Source organism: Poecilia reticulata, chromosome 8 (genome assembly GCF_904066995.2).
Source record: "Poecilia reticulata chromosome 8, P_reticulata-male-v2, whole genome shotgun sequence".
In the NCBI taxonomy this organism is placed as follows: Eukaryota; Metazoa; Chordata; class Actinopteri; order Cyprinodontiformes; family Poeciliidae; genus Poecilia; species Poecilia reticulata.
The window spans coordinates 27,131,995-27,147,384 of record NC_088837.1 but is presented as its reverse complement, the minus strand read 5'-3'; the positions used below and the strand labels follow the sequence as shown (position 1 = coordinate 27,147,384).

Below are 15,390 nucleotides of genomic sequence, written 5' to 3'. Positions count from 1 at the left end.
TATGAAACACTTTTACATTACAAATTTAAAACATTAGATGAAGGCAGAACTATGACAAAAATATATTAATGTCCGGGTTTCTTCTTATTAAACAGAAATAAAATTAAATGTAATTGTTTCCCAAAACGTTGTCATATGAAAAACGGTTCTGGTTAATTAGACTGAACTTATAAAGTGTTTTAAAGTCATTTTGAGTCGCACTGGACTCACATTCACCCATTTAAACGAGGAAGCTGGACAAACAGCCACCCTGGTTCTGGTTCTGGTTCTGGTTCTGTGATGATCCAGAGATAATTCAGTTGAACGGATTTCAGCTCTGCTTCCAGGTCACACCAGTAAAACCAGCATTAGCTTCTTTCTTTTACTGGTTTCTCCTCGTTGCCGGAATAAATCTCTTATGTTGGGTCCAAATATCTCTTATTTGACAGTAAAATTCAATCTAAACGTTCAATCTGCTGTGAAAGTGTCGGGATAAACTAAACTGGTTCTATAAATAGGGAATAAAACATGAAAAAATGTTTGTTTTCCGAGCTTCAGTTCCACCAGCGGCCGCTGGGTGGCGGTGAAACTTTACTAAAGCTGCAGACAAACCACGATCAACACTTCCTGTAGAATACCAAAATAAGAGCCCAGGCTGAAAAGCGCTCAGAGTCAAACTGCTTCATGGTAAGATTAGAACCTCAACCCGTCCCGGTCGGTTCGGTCTCGGTTCTCTAGGCCTTTAATGGATCCAGACAAAGTGTGTGAGGTTCTGGGAGTCCAGACCGACCCGAAGGATCCGGATGGAGAAAAACAGACTTGGGTCACCAGAACTTCACTGCCTGGCTATTTGTTCTGAAGTCTGCGGTTCTGTCGGGTTTGGTCTGAACCGGTCCGGTCCGGTCCGGTCTGGTGGGACCTCGAGTCGAGCCGACAGACCAGAACTTGGAGGGAATAAAATAATTTGTGGCTTTAAACATTTAAAACAACAATCTGAAAAGTGTGGTGTGCTTTATTGGGTCAGAACTCTGGAGCACCTCCTCTCACTGACAGGAGGGACGGAACATCAAGCTTTGACTAGGCCATTCTGCTGACCTAAACCGGCCCATAACCTCCACCAGTCTCAGGTTGGACACAAACTGGACTCAGACATGGAGGAAATGAGGGACAGTGGACAGGCTGAAGACTAGAGAACAGGGACCTCACAGGCTTTTATTTTGAAAGCTCTTTCCGTCATGTATGTGTGTACACTTCAGAAAACAAAAGAAAGCAGCTACTGTACACACACACACACACGCACACACGCACACACACACACACACACTCCCACAGACACTCACACACTCTCTCTCTCTCACACACACACACACACACACACACACACACACACACACACACACACACACACACACACACACACACACACACACACACACACACACTCCCCCCTGCAGTTGGAGCTGCTGCAGATTCTCTGCATCGTCCGGAACCAGAGAGGAGCTCAGATCCTCCGTCCTGCTGCTTTTCTCCACTTCAGTTTCCAGACCCGCTGCTGGAGCCGAACCTGTCGGAACCACCCGGACTCACCCGAACCTGCCGGACCCCCTGCAGAGACACAATGCAGCTCACCCTGCTGCTGGCTGTGGAGTGAACCAGGTGAGCTTCCAGAGGTGAGAGAACCTGCTGCTGGTCCTGGTTCTGGTCCCGGTTCGGCTGGTTCTGGGTGGGCGTGTCACGCCTTTGTCTCAGCCTGCGGCTCTCGGCGGCTGAACGCCTGGAAGGTTCTGACTCGAGCTCAGCTGCTCTCCTCCGGCTGGTTCCGTTCAGGTCGAACTGGACCTCAGCTGCTCGGTTCTGGACGGGTTCTAGAACGTGCTGCCGGCGGCTGGCGCCGGTCCAGTTGGTCCTGCCGGAACCAGCAGGTCCATGAATTTATTCAGACTCTTTGTGTTTGATTTGAAATGGCGCCTTATTATATTTATATAATATAAATATATTTATTATATTTATATTATATTATATAAATATATTTATATTATATAAATATATTTATATAATATAAATATATTTATTATATTTATATTATATTATATAAATATATTTATATTATATAAATATATTTATATTATATAAATATATTTATTATATTTATATTTTATAAATTCTGTTCAAAGAACAAAATCAAATTCAACCATTTTATTCAATAAAAATATTTATTTTCAAATTTGGATGTTTGTGAATATGAAGTTAAAGTGAATATTTCTGCTGCTGTAAAACGGTTTAAAGAATTGAATGAACACAAACCGGATTCAGGTCTGAACTGGTTAAACTGGTTAAACTGGTTAAACAGCTTGAACTGGTTTCTGCCTGCAGAGTTTAGGGCAGCAGTCCAGGGCGCCAACTTTTGGGGGCACCCAAAGTTTTTCTTTTCTTTTTTAATTAATTTTTCATAAACACTTCAGGAATTTGGGGCTGCACAGTGGTGCAGTTGGTAGAGCTGTTGCCTTGCAGCAAGAAGGTTCTGGGTTCGATTCCCAGCCCGGGTCCCTCTGCATGGAGACGGCATGTTCTCTCTGGGTTCTGCGGTTTCCCCACAGGCCAAAAACATGACTGTCAGGTGTGTGTGGTTGTGTGCCCTACAACAGACTGGACAGGTGACCTGGACACCTGGACACCTGGACAGGTGACCTGAACACCTGGACAGGTGACCTGGACACCTGAACACCTGGACAGGTGACCTGGACACCTGGACAGGTGACCTGGACACCTGGACATCTGGACAGGTGACCCCGCCTCTCGTCCGGAACATTGGCTGCTGACCCACTGGGTCATAAGGGTGTAGGAAAGAGAAACCTGCTAATGGGACTGGACCGGGCCGGGTCAGAAGAGGTCCGACTCAAACCAGAACTATTCACACCCAGAACCTCCAGTTCTGACTCCCAACTCGACCACAGTGGTAACCTTTGACCCCTGCTGATTGGTCAGTTCTGTTCGTCTCCCCCGGTTCTGATAAGTCCAAGGCATTAATCCTCGGTCCGAAGCTGAACAGAACCAGCAGGTTAATTGCTGTGGGAGTCGATGGTTCCGGTACCAACCGGGCCGCTGGTCTTTCTGGACCGCAGAGTGTCAGGATGGAAAATCCTAAAATCATTAAAGGTTCATCAGATTTACATCCGAACAAATAAATAATGATGTGAGCAGGAAGGGGAGCGGCAGACGCCTCTCCCCCCTCCCCCACTGATTGCTGAGAGATCAGCAGTTTTCCTCGGGATTATAAGAGAAAAATGGTGTTTCGTTTTGCAAAGCCACATTTTCACCAAGTTTTCTGTTTATTTGCAAATAAATCTTAAACTAAATATTTAGTCATTTGCAAATACCAGTACATGCCGGTCCGATACCAATACATGCCGGTCCGATTCCCCATAGTTATAGAAAGTGGAGCCCCAGTTCTTCTTTTCTTACTTAGAAAAACAAATAAGGATAATGAAACAAAAAGTAAATTAAATCAACAATTATTAACCTGCAAATAAACTAAATAATAAAATAAATAATAAAAAAATATAGAAAGTAAACTAAGAATGAAAGAATAAATAACTCCAACACACGGGACAGTTGCAGAGTTTAGGGCTGAAGCCTCATGTGTCCATGGCTGAGACGCGACATCACGGAGTCTTTTAGTGGCGGCGTCGCAGCATTGCACCGTCGCAGCATTGCACCGTCGCAGCATTGCAGCGTCGCAGCATCACTGCGTTGCACCATCGCAGCCTTGCAGCGTCGCAGCATCACTGCGTTGCAGCATCACAGCGTTGCACCATCGCAGCCTTGCAGCATTGCAGCATCGCAGAGTCGCATCATTGCACCGTCGCAGCATTGCACCGTCGCAGCATCGCAGCATTGCACCGTCGCAGCATTGCACCATCGCAGCATCGCAGCATTGCACCGTCGCAGCATCGCACCATCGCAGCATCGCAGCATTGCACCGTCGCAGCATTGCACCGTCGCAGCATTGCAGCGTCGCAGCATCACAGCGTTGCACCATCGCAGCCTTGCAGCGTCGCAGCATCACAGCGTTGCAGCATCACAGCGTTGCAGCATCACAGCGTTGCACCATCGCAGCATTGCAGCGTCGCAGCATCACAGCGTTGCACCATCGCAGCCTTGCAGCGTCGCAGCATCACTGCGTTGCAGCATCACAGCGTTGCAGCATCACAGCGTTGCACCATCGCAGCATCACTGCGTTGCAGCATCACTGCGTTGCAGCATCGCAGCATGGCAGCGTCGCCGGGTCGCAGCATCACAACGTTGCACTATCGCAACGTTGCAGCATCGCAGCGTTGCAGCATCGCTGGCTCTTCAGTAACCAGAGGAGGAAACAAGCTGAATGTTTTACACTGAGGTCAGAGCTGCCTTCCCCATTCTGACTGGTTTGTGTTTACTGGGATCACTGGTGTGGACGTCACAGCGTCCTGCAGCATCAGAACCGGGTGTGTTTTCTGTCAAAGCAGCAACTGCTCATAACTACCAGCTGAGTTAATCTGGGAGTAAATTATGGGTACATTTCAGATTGAAGGAGTGAACCGTATGTCACTCAGAAATTGTTCTGATTCAGCCTGAACATGTTGGACTCGGCATGATCCACAGATCAGCTCCGGCCCGGCCAGCCGCTCATGTCAGGATATTTTTATCCTCATCCTGTTTTACTGTAATTTGCTTCTGCCTCCATTTTTCAGTCTATAATTCATGTTGTTGCTATGAAACGTAATTTCTGCTTTCTCTACAAATGACTAAAAGTAAATCTGTGTCACTCATCTCCTGTTTTCTGTTCAGCCTGCTGCTGATGGAGGTCCATAAAATCCACCCGTTCTACACCAAAGCTCTACATTTGTGAGTTTTCCAGGCAGAACCACTGACTTCTTCTTCAATCCTTTCCAGAACGATTCCTGCCTTCAGCTGCTCCTCACCAGACCACTTGACCAGTCCGATGGCCACCAGTCCCAGTGGCGCCCCAGAAACCTGCATGGCGGCCCGGCAGCAGCCGGAGGAGCCAACGAGCTCACAGCCAGACGGAGAGGCCGCCCCTCAGCCCGCCGCCGCCCCTCAGCCGGCCGCCGCCCCTCAGCCGGCCGCCGCCCCTCAGCCCGCTGCTGAAGAGCAGCAAACATCAGAGGGCCGACCAATAGAAAGAGAGAAATCAGTCGACCACCTGACAGTAATCAGTGAGGTCACAGAGACCAGTGAGTTCATTTCTCATCATAAGCTGCTGGTAAAAATAAAACCTGAGACGCTTTGCAGAGTTTATCAGTCAGACTGGCGGCTAATCCACACAGATCAGCTCTTACTGGTCAAAGCTCTGCTACCAAACTAGGAAATGAAAGATGGAAACAATTTTTATAGATTTATTTGGGGGCTTGTCTGGACGTTTTTGAACTTTTTGGCTCTTATATATTTTTTGAGTTGTGTCTTCAGACAATGTTTGTTGTGAAATGAAAAATGACACTTTACCTGCGAGTTGTGAATCTTTTCCAAGCAGGAATGAGTCCAGCTAACAGGACGAGGAAAAAACAATCCTGGGGTCACAGACTAAAGATTATACAGGTTTAGTCCAGACACTACTACAGTTTTTAACTAAAGATGTTCTAATAACAGTGGTTACTGTACTTAAGTACAGTTTTCGTGTATCTGTACTTTACTTAAGTAGATTTAATAATGGATACTTTCTACTTTTACTCCTCTACATTTTACAGTAAGTATCTGTACTTTCTACTTCACTACATTTCTACTAAACTGTCTCGTTACTCGTTACATCCAAGTCGCATTGTGTTTTATTTTTCCGTTAAAATATGAAGTTCAGGGATTTAAGGTGGCGCCGTAAAATCCTATCAATAACGTGACGTAGTGTCTGTTGTCACCCATCGGCTCCACCTTTACTCGCTGCGGAGCTCCAGACATGCGCAGTGGTTTCCTCTGAGCGGGAGAAGATGTCTGTCTAATGTCAGTAATATATATATATATAATATTGATATGGCGACATGTAAGATCAGCAGCGCTTCGCTTTCACAGACGGTGGGACTTTGTCCACCTTTTAGCGTCACTTGGAAGGAACGATCCGATTCTTCTGGACGGATCTTTACTAAGTCCTAAAGTCTGAAACCTCACTGAGAGCCGTTCTTTGTTCTTGTGATGCTCTGCGTACACTGCAGTAGCTATTATTATTTTATTTCATTTTTTAAAAAATTATATATTGGCGAATAAATAAAACAACAACGTAAGACCAGAACATGCTCATTGCTCTTTGTTTTCATCTCCTGTCATGGTGGCAGACGTTGCAGCAGGAGGGAGGATGAGAACAGTCGCCTCCTCCTGCTTGGTTACTTCTTGCTTATTGGGCCTTGGACAGTGTTCATAGTTGAGCGTTGTTAATTGCTATGTTTAATGGTGCAGACAATTATTATTTCTGACATTGGCAATATGGGCAACCGCACAGGGTGTTATTTTTTTAGGGATGGCAGGAGACCTCTGTGTATTGTGGCACAGAGATGAAAGCAAAACAGAATGAAGAAGAGTTTGAATCGATACTGGTTACATTTATTTCAGCTCTAAGTATTTAATATCTAGGTGTTTTTATGGGAAAGTGAATCTTTCAGATCAATTTGAGAAGCAGTTTTGATAGGTGCACTAAATGTTATTGTCATGTAGCGCGGGGTGCTGGTTTTGATTTGGTCTTGGGTTCAGTGGTCCAGACTACAACTCTGCTACGAGGCTCCTTGGTTCCATGTCCTCCTCTGCCAGTTGGATTTCTTTCAAAATAAAAGCCACTAGTGGCAAAGAAAAGTGAAGTTTATGTTATGTTAGGACAGGAGACCAGATGTTTCCATCCCTGAAATTATGATGCATAGAATCACATATCTAAGTCTAAACTATGTTACAGAGAATAAACTCAATAAAAACATTCTTTATCTGTGGCTGTTCATTAAAATAACACATTTCTGATGTATTAAAATTAAATATGATAGGTTCACTTAATGATATTAGCGATTAGCTAATGCATTCAGCGAGTACTTTTACTTTTAATACTTAAGTATTTTTAAAAGCCAGTACTTTTTTACTTTTACTTAAGTACAAATGTTAATGTGGTAGTTTTATTTTTACTGAAGTACATTTTTTGAGTACTTTCTCCACCACTGCATAATAATATATTTAAAAACTAGTCTAGTTTAGCCCTGATCAGATGCTAGCTTTAGCATCGCTAGCAGCTAAGTGATAGCCATCCCTTTCTCTCATTGCTAATTCTTTTAACATAAAATGTTGCCACATAAATTAGTTTAAAGTGTAAGGAGCATCGGTCAACCCGAGGAGAAAGACAAACCAGCTGTTTCCTTTTTTATTTCAAAATAAGAGCCTTAAGCATGTTTACCACATGCTAATGAAACCAAGGAGTTTTGCATTTTTCACGTTCACCGCCATAAAAATGTTTCTTTAGTTTGTTTCATTTTTGCAGATGTAAATAAACGTTCATGTTGCCATGGAAATGATCACTGAGTATGAAAGTTAGGGCATCGTCATGGAGAGGTTAGGTTCTGACTCTAACCTCTCCATCATAACAGGACACGCTCAGTCCTGTTATGATGGAGAGCAATAATCATCTGAGCTTGTTACATCAGACGATAGTCATGAATATCCCGTTACTGTTGTTTGTTTACATTAGCATCAGTAAAACGATCCGTTAAAATAATGATGAGGCTAATTGAGTTTACGAAACGCTCAGGTCTTCCTAAACAGTCGCCAGCCTGTGTTGGCTGCTCGGTCAGCTCAGTTTTTACACAAAGTATTGGAAGAGGCTGAAGTGGTGAGATCAGCCTCTCAGGCTTGTTTTTCTGCGTATGAAGGATTTGCCCACCGGGTCTCTGAGCGTCCTGCGCTGGTCTGTCGCCCTCCAGGTAACGGCGTCGCTCCTGTCATGGCTGAAACGTCTCCCACAGTGTCCTCTGTGTCGCCCAAGTTTCACGCTAAGCCAGGCGGCCACATTAATGGCCGGCCTCGCTTGGGCAGCCGGTCCGGCTCGTTGGCGGCGGGCTCCCCGAGGCCCTCGCTCACACGCCAGCCCAGTGCCATCACAGAGGTCACTGGGGACGGATCGAAACCCAGGGACTACCTGATCCTGGCCATCCTGTCCTGCTTCTGCCCCTTGGTGCCCATCAACATCGTAGCCCTCACTTTCTCCGTGATGGTAAGACTTTCCCAAAGGAAGGGCTGATGAATCCCAGGATTCATGGAAGGACAGCCAAACATGCTTTGCAGACCGTTGGTCATATTTTTCTCCTGTGAACCTGGTCGATGTTTCCCTTCAGTCTCGGAACAGTCTGCAGCAGGGCAACGTGGACGGAGCCCGCCGTTTGGGTCGCAACGCCTTGGTGCTGTCCGTCATCTCCATTTTAGGGGGAATCGCCATCATCGCTGCAGCCGTCGCCTTCAACTGGGGACGTAAGTATGGAACCTCACCCAGACCCGCAGCCCAAACTCCGTCTGGACGCGTCAGTGTCAGCTCTTCTGTTGCAGGGATTCTGAAGTCCTGATGACATCTTCAGGACCGGATCCAGACCAGCGCAGCACCGTCTCGTCTCTGAAGCTCTATCGGTCCCATCCACCTTCACCAGATGGAAAAACTATCGTACTTCTGTTCCAGCTTGTGGTTTTATTTCTGCACGACGATGAGCATGACCTGCCTGACGCTCTACCTCCAACACAACCAGCCAACTCTGTCCCAGCGCTGACCGGCGGATCGTTCCAGCTTCGCTCCCGATCCGACGCTCTTCTCTCCCTGGAATCAGGCGTTTGTCTCTGTGCAGGACGGATTATCCAACAAGCTGCTGGTTCTCATGTTCTGATGCCAAAATGTTCTGAGCTGTTTGTAAAACTGAGATGCTGCTATGAAACTTTGAACTGGGAATCAAGACTTTTACTGTGAAGGCAGGACAGAAACGGACAACAACTTTTCCACCTTTCTCTGACCCAAACGTCAGGTTTCCTTCAGCCACTGCGTCCAGAACCGACTCATGGTTCAGTTCTGGACCCCCATCGGTCTGATGATCAGAGTCCATCTTAAATCACCAGTCATAAGTCAGGAAATCAAAACTTCCCCATAAAATCAGCTGAATTTAAAACGTCACTGAGCCGCTGGAGTTCAGAGGTCGTGACATGTCCCTGCTGGACTTCATGTCCCTGCTGGGCTTCATGTCCCTGCTGGACTTCATGTCCCTGCTGGGCTTCATGTCCCTGCTGGACTTCATGTCCCTGCTGGACTTCATGTCCCTGCTGGGCTTCATGTCCCTGCTGGACTTCATGTCCCTGCTGGGCTTCATGTCCCTGCTGGGCTTCATGTCCCTGCTGGACTTCATGTCCCTGCTGGGCTTCATGTCCCTGCTGGGCTTCATGTCCCTGCTGGGCTTCATGTCCCTGCTGGACTTCATGTCCCTGCTGGGCTTCATGTCCCTGCTGGGCTTCATGTCCCTGCTGGACTTCATGTCCCTGCTGGACTTCATGTCCCTGCTGGGCTTCATCTCCCTGCTGGGCTTCATGTCCCTGCTGGGCTTCATGTCCCTGCTGGGCTTCATGTCCCTGCTGGACTTCATGTCCCTGCTGGGCTTCATGTCCCTGCTGGGCTTCATGTCCCTGCTGGACTTCATGTCCCTGCTGGACTTCATGTCCCTGCTGGGCTTCATCTCCCTGCTGGGCTTCATGTCCCTGCTGGGCTTCATCTTCATGTCCCTGCTGGGCTTCATGTCCCTGCTGGGCTTCATCTTCATGTCCCTGCTGGACTTCATGTCCCTGCTGGACTTCATGTCCCTGCTGGGCTTCATGTCCCTGCTGGGCTTCATGTCCCTGCTGGACTTCATGTCCCTGCTGGACTTCATGTCCCTGCTGGACTTCATGTCCCTGCTGGGCTTCATGTCCCTGCTGGGCTTCATGTCCCTGCTGGGCTTCATGTCCCTGCTGGGCTTCATGTCCCTGCTGGGCTAAACCTCATGATGAGTCTCTCCAGCGAGGAGGAGCTGCTGCTCCAGCGGCTCCTCTGCAGGTTTCCAGCCTCGTCCCACCAGGTGTCCAGGTGTCCAAGGTCCGTCCTCCAGGCCCGGCGTCCTGCACCTGTGAGCTCTTTCCCTGGTCCAACACACCTGGATGGTTCATCAGCAGAACCTCTGCAGAACTTCGCCATGCCAGGATGTTGAACCAGGAACAGAAGCAAAACATGCAGGAAACCGGACCAGCAGGACCGGCTCTGCTGCGGAGGAGAGGAAGAGGAAGAGGAAGGTTCTTCATCAGCTGGACTGAAGCTGGAAGGTTTGACTGAATCCTGCGAAAGCAGCAGCTGTCAGACGGTGAAAACCCGAGAAGGCCTGGCGGACCTCAGTCCAGCCTGACCGGTGAAGGTCGACCTCTGAAAGCGATCCCGGTCGGCCCCTCAGCCATTCTTAATGATCCGGTCTGACCGCAGCGTCTCCGCTTACTGGACCAGAACCCATGACTCGGATCACATTATTCCCCGTCATTCCCGGGACTTCTATTCATCTGGGAGCTCAGGTTACGTTTACTCGGCATCTCCGGCTCTCTGGGCCTTTCTGATGGGATCGGAGTGGATCGGGTTCTCCTGAGGGCGGCGCTCCGTCTGACCCGAGTTCAGCTCAGGAACCCTGAGCCGTTTCCTCTTCCTGCAGGAACCCAAGGCTAGCTGCAGTTTCAGGCCCAGATGAGTCAGAACCCGTCCTTTATGGGTCACAATTTAGTAAAAAAATTCAATAAAATGAAAGTTTCTATTTAATCAGCCAAAATAAAAAGTTTAAAGTTTGTTCTGCAGCTGCCAGGTGGAAAAATGATCCGTTTCCAAGTCCAGTTACACTTTATGAGGATTTTAATTCCAATAATTGCTATAAAAACAAAACCAGTAAAAATTGAGCAGAGCATAGAAATTGGCAGGTAGAAGTTTTAGAGTCAGGAAGTTTCTGGACCTGAAGCAGGAAGTTCAGTTCAGTGGTGGGGAAACTTATGCTAATGTGCTAATAGCACAGCTAATTGTTTGTTTAGCGGTTTTGTAAATGTGAACAAACTGACGCGCTGTAGCTACAAACGTCTTAGCGCCGTTGGCGACCAGCAGGCAGGACGGATCCCAGGCCCGGTGGACTGAGCTCAGGTCAGACGGGTCATCAGCTGCTGGCGCTTCTGCTGAAATGTTCTGATGCTGCAGCCCTGCAGGGTTCTGGTGCCAAACGGAAGAAAAGTCTGTTCATGTAATCGTTCTGCATGATCACTACTGTGACTGACTGTTATTCACTGTAAATTATTCTTGCACACCAACGTTGCCATGTTGCTAATGGACTCCTGTTTGGACTCGGCCCAGATGAACTTGGCTGCAACAGAACCAGAATCTGGTATCACCTGTGCATGTTTACACTTATTACTGAAGGCTTTACATTGAGCTGCAGCTTCACCTGACAAACTCTAAGTACCTGCTGGCTGAGCTCAGGTGGTTCTGTTCAACACGAAACCGGGTTCTGGTCACTTTCTCTTGGGTTCTGGTCACTTTCTCTTGGGTTCTGGTCACTTTCTCCTTCCCAGCTTCTTGCTTTGTGCAACAGAAACCTGCAGGTTTGGTCCGTTAGAACCAAATGAAAGGATTTTACTTTTCCTCTCTCAATGGCCACTATGGTTATCTGAGTGGTACCACCAGTACCACCAGTACCACCAGTACCACCAGTACCACACCGCTGAGTGGAAACCAGGTGGCAGACGGTCCGTTACTGTTTGGGTGGAACAAGAGGAAACAAAGTAACCTGGACCATCAGAACCTTCTGCTGGTCCGATCTGAGGATGATCAGAACCATCGCGTCCCCAGTCACCTGGTTCACGGCTCGGCCCGACCCGCTCCAGCTCTGATTGTAGCATGTAGCCTCTTTACTAGCCACATTATGCAAGTGAAACGTTGAATGTGCAGCTTGACTCAGTGTGAAAACTTTGGGTTCTGTTTGGAACCTGACTGTTCTCTTTGCTGCTTGTATGCTAACATTATGCTAACATTATGCTAACATTATGCTAACATTATGCTAACATTATGCTAACATTGTGCTAACATTATGCTAACATTATGCTAACATGATGCTAACATTATGCTAACATTATGATAACATTGTGCTAACATGATGCTAACATTATGCTAACATTATGCTAACATGATGCTAACATTATGCTAACATTGTGCTAACATTATGCTAACATTATGCTAACATTATGCTAACATTATGCTAACATTGTGACTGTAACATGAACACCTCCCATCTGCTGGCACAAGACGTGTAAATAGAGAAACTTGTTTTTATTTGAACAGAAACGTTTCTTTCATCAGATGTTTTTATTTCTGGGGAATGAAAAGTCCAGACGAAGCTTTTAGGAACCAAGAGTCGGATTCTCTAACTTTTTAGCTAGCCTGCTGTCTGTCAGTTATCATTTGGTAGGATCTAAAACAGTTTGGCCTTGAACTAGGCCATTACTAATTAGCTTTGGCTCTAAGTGTTGGTGCTAATTGGCCCTGGCTCTGATTGGTTGGAAACTTGCCCAGAGTCTAACTGGTCAGTTTTTGATCTGGTTCTGGTTCAGTCCTGGTTCTGAAACCTGATGGATCCAGTGGTTGATATGAAGCCACTGGTGAAGCTAAAGGTTCTGTTTCCGTTCTGAACTGAAGGTCCAAACCGGCTGCAGGACTTTTCATTTCTGTTGATTGATGCTGAATCGATCCTGTTCGGTTTAGTTGAATCTGTATTTTAATATTTGTATCGTTTTTTTGTATTTAATCTCCTGTTTCCTGTTCAGCTCTCGGCTCCAGCATGAAGCTTCACCACCGATGGCGTCTGAGTCTCTGCATGCCTTAAGCTAACGGATGAATGAGTGAATGACGTCTGAGGAGAATAAATCCTTCAGCCTCGTTCATCAGAAACTGAATCATTTATTCACAAATCAGCTCAGATTATTCAGCTTGTTATGAGTTTATTAATTAATGTCCAATAATGAAATCTAGAAAATAACAGGAAACAAGAAGCTGCTTGGCCTCAATCTGATTGGATGTTGGTGGTTTCAACCGTCCAATCAGAGGACAGCTGCTCACACATGGGAGCAAAAGAGAAATTATTTATTCCTGAATATGAACCTGTTGATATAAAATTCACACCAGATGTTGATAACAAACTGGGAGGAATGTGGGAAGGAGGCGGAGCTTAAGGCCGACTGCCTAGTCAAAGTCCGGTTCGGTTGCTAAGCTAACTCTGGTCCTCCAAACCTCCGTCTGGGTCCAGTTGAACTGAACTCTGGTTGGGTTTGAATGTGACCGTCCAGCGGACCAGAGACTCCAAAAGCAGGAAGTGGACTACACCGCAGGGCATTCTGGGTAAAAGCAACCAAAGCTAATGTGCTAGCCTAGCGCTAGCAGCAGAAACGGCTTGTGGTGTTTAACCAACACAACCAAAGTTTATTCATTACAACATAAACGGACAGAACAGTTAAAATCTTCAATGTTTTCTGAATGAACGTTTTAAATCGGCTTCATTTGTCCTAATCAAAACCTCAGATCTTCACCAAACGAACCGAGTCAGCGAAGAACCGCAGGTCTGAACGGAGATCCGGTCCGGCGGCCCGTTTATTTTAGTCTCAGATGAAACATCAAGAGACTCGGGAAGACATCAGGCCTCACATCTCGTTTCTGGGGCGAGGGAGCCTGTTGTCATGGCAACCGTTGGCAAGGAGGAGGAGGAAGGAGTCAGAAACACGATGAACACATGAATAATTAACAAGAGGAGGAAGAGGAGGAGCGAGCTTCTTCATCAGTTCAGGCAGAAAAACTGAAAATGACAGAAATGATCAAAGGAACCAGAATGACTCAATTATAAACTTAATATTAACATTTTCCTCTAATTAATTTCATATTTTCCAAATCCCTGCACACCTTCAGCTGAAATGTAAAAAATAATCCAGGTAGATTTTGATGAGTGGTTTATTGAAACGTTTCAAACAGAACCAACATCCTCCTGGCGCCGCAGCGCCACCTGCTGGCAGAACCCAGGAAATCCCTCATGTTCAGTGGAGCCAAAGTGATTTCAGAACTTTATGTGGTTCACATTAAAACTCATGTTTAACCGTTTCATGCAGTCAGTTTGGTATAAATGCAGCTAAAACATGAAGTTCAGGACAAAATGAAAAATAAAGATGGAACCAAAATGTCCTTATTAAAAGAAACTGAATGTTTATGAGCCAAAATGTAACAATAATTCATCAGTTTTCTCCTCCAGTCTGAAGAAAACATGTAAAAAACCAAACAGATTTTTATTCCACAGAAACTGATTTCATAATTATGTGTAAAGTTTCCCCTGCAGTGACAGAATAAAACCTAAATAAATATCAATTCCTGCGTTCTGAGAGACAAACGTTTTTAAATTGTAACTTTATTAGTTTTTAGAAAGTTTTAAAAGTGGATCTTTTCCATCTTTAAGTTTTATTATGATAAATTAGATGCAACAGGGATGAAGAGCTGAATTATAACTTTTATTCACAAATATGTCTAAAAATCTCCTCCATTTTCAAGGTGAAATAATTTCACATCATCAAAGATCAAAGTTTATTCCGATTTGCTAATATTTTAATTTAAGGCTTGAAGTTTGTGACACACTGTGACCTTTAACCCCCAACATGAACGGCATCTGAAGGAAGGAGGAGAGGATTTGGACCGGGCCGAGAGGTTCTGGTCCGGGTCACAACCAGATCATCCAAACCGGAGAGGATTGGATCAGAACCAGTCCGCTTCAGAAGTGGATCGGTACCAGAATGAGAACGCAGCCGAACTCGACACGAACCGACAGCCAATCAGAAGGCTTCTCCCTGCTGGACGCATCAGCCAATCACAAACCGAGCTCAGCCTGGAGGTCCGATCGGTTCCGGCCGAGTCCGAGCAGAACCATGTGGGAGTTTAAAGAGCCGGAAACTGATATTAGCACCAGAAATGTACGGGGTGCCATTACTGCCAAAAATTCACTTTCTTATTATTATTATTCAAAGTTGCATTTTCACCGCTAATAAATGTCAAACTAAATATTTAATGAGCTAGCTAAACATTTAGTTAGCCCAGAGCTAGCTGTTGAAGCTAGCTCTGGGCTAAACATTTAGTTAGCCCAGAGCTAGCTGTTGAAGCTAGCTCTGGGCTAAACATTTAGTTAGCCCAGAGCTAGCTGTTGAAGCTAGCTCTGGGCTAAACATTTAGTTAGCCCAGAGCTAGCTGTTGAAGCTAGCTCTGGGCTAAACATTTAGTTAGCCCAGAGCTAGCTGTTGAAGCTAGCCCGGTTCTGCGTCAGAACCCAGTAATAGACAGAACCAGTCCAG

The 15,390-nt window shown here is 46.1% G+C and overlaps 1 protein-coding gene across 1 annotated transcript; it reads left to right on the top strand.

Moving 5' to 3' along the window:
• The first annotated feature begins 1,309 nt into the window (after nucleotides 1-1,309).
• Nucleotides 1,310-9,173, top strand: LOC103469508 (uncharacterized). Its single transcript, XM_081610430.1, has 5 exons — nucleotides 1,310-1,635; nucleotides 4,912-5,213; nucleotides 7,917-8,206; nucleotides 8,328-8,460; nucleotides 8,536-9,173. Exons 2-5 carry the CDS (start codon nucleotides 4,961-4,963, stop codon nucleotides 8,550-8,552), a joined length of 693 nt encoding a protein of 230 aa, XP_081466556.1. The 5' UTR covers nucleotides 1,310-1,635; nucleotides 4,912-4,960; the 3' UTR covers nucleotides 8,553-9,173.
• Nucleotides 9,174-15,390: the final 6,217 nt, after the last annotated feature.

Bases quoted from the DNA above. Each gene is read 5' to 3' on its own strand.
- LOC103469508 (XM_081610430.1), top strand. From the start codon at position 4,961: ATGGCCACCAGTCCCAGTGGCGCCCCAGAAACCTGCATGGCGGCCCGG. The intron at 5,214-7,916 runs GTGAGTTCATTT...GTCGCCCTCCAG, and splicing joins CAGTGAGGTCACAGAGACCA to GTAACGGCGTCGCTCCTGTC. The intron at 8,207-8,327 runs GTAAGACTTTCC...GTTTCCCTTCAG, and splicing joins CCCTCACTTTCTCCGTGATG to TCTCGGAACAGTCTGCAGCA.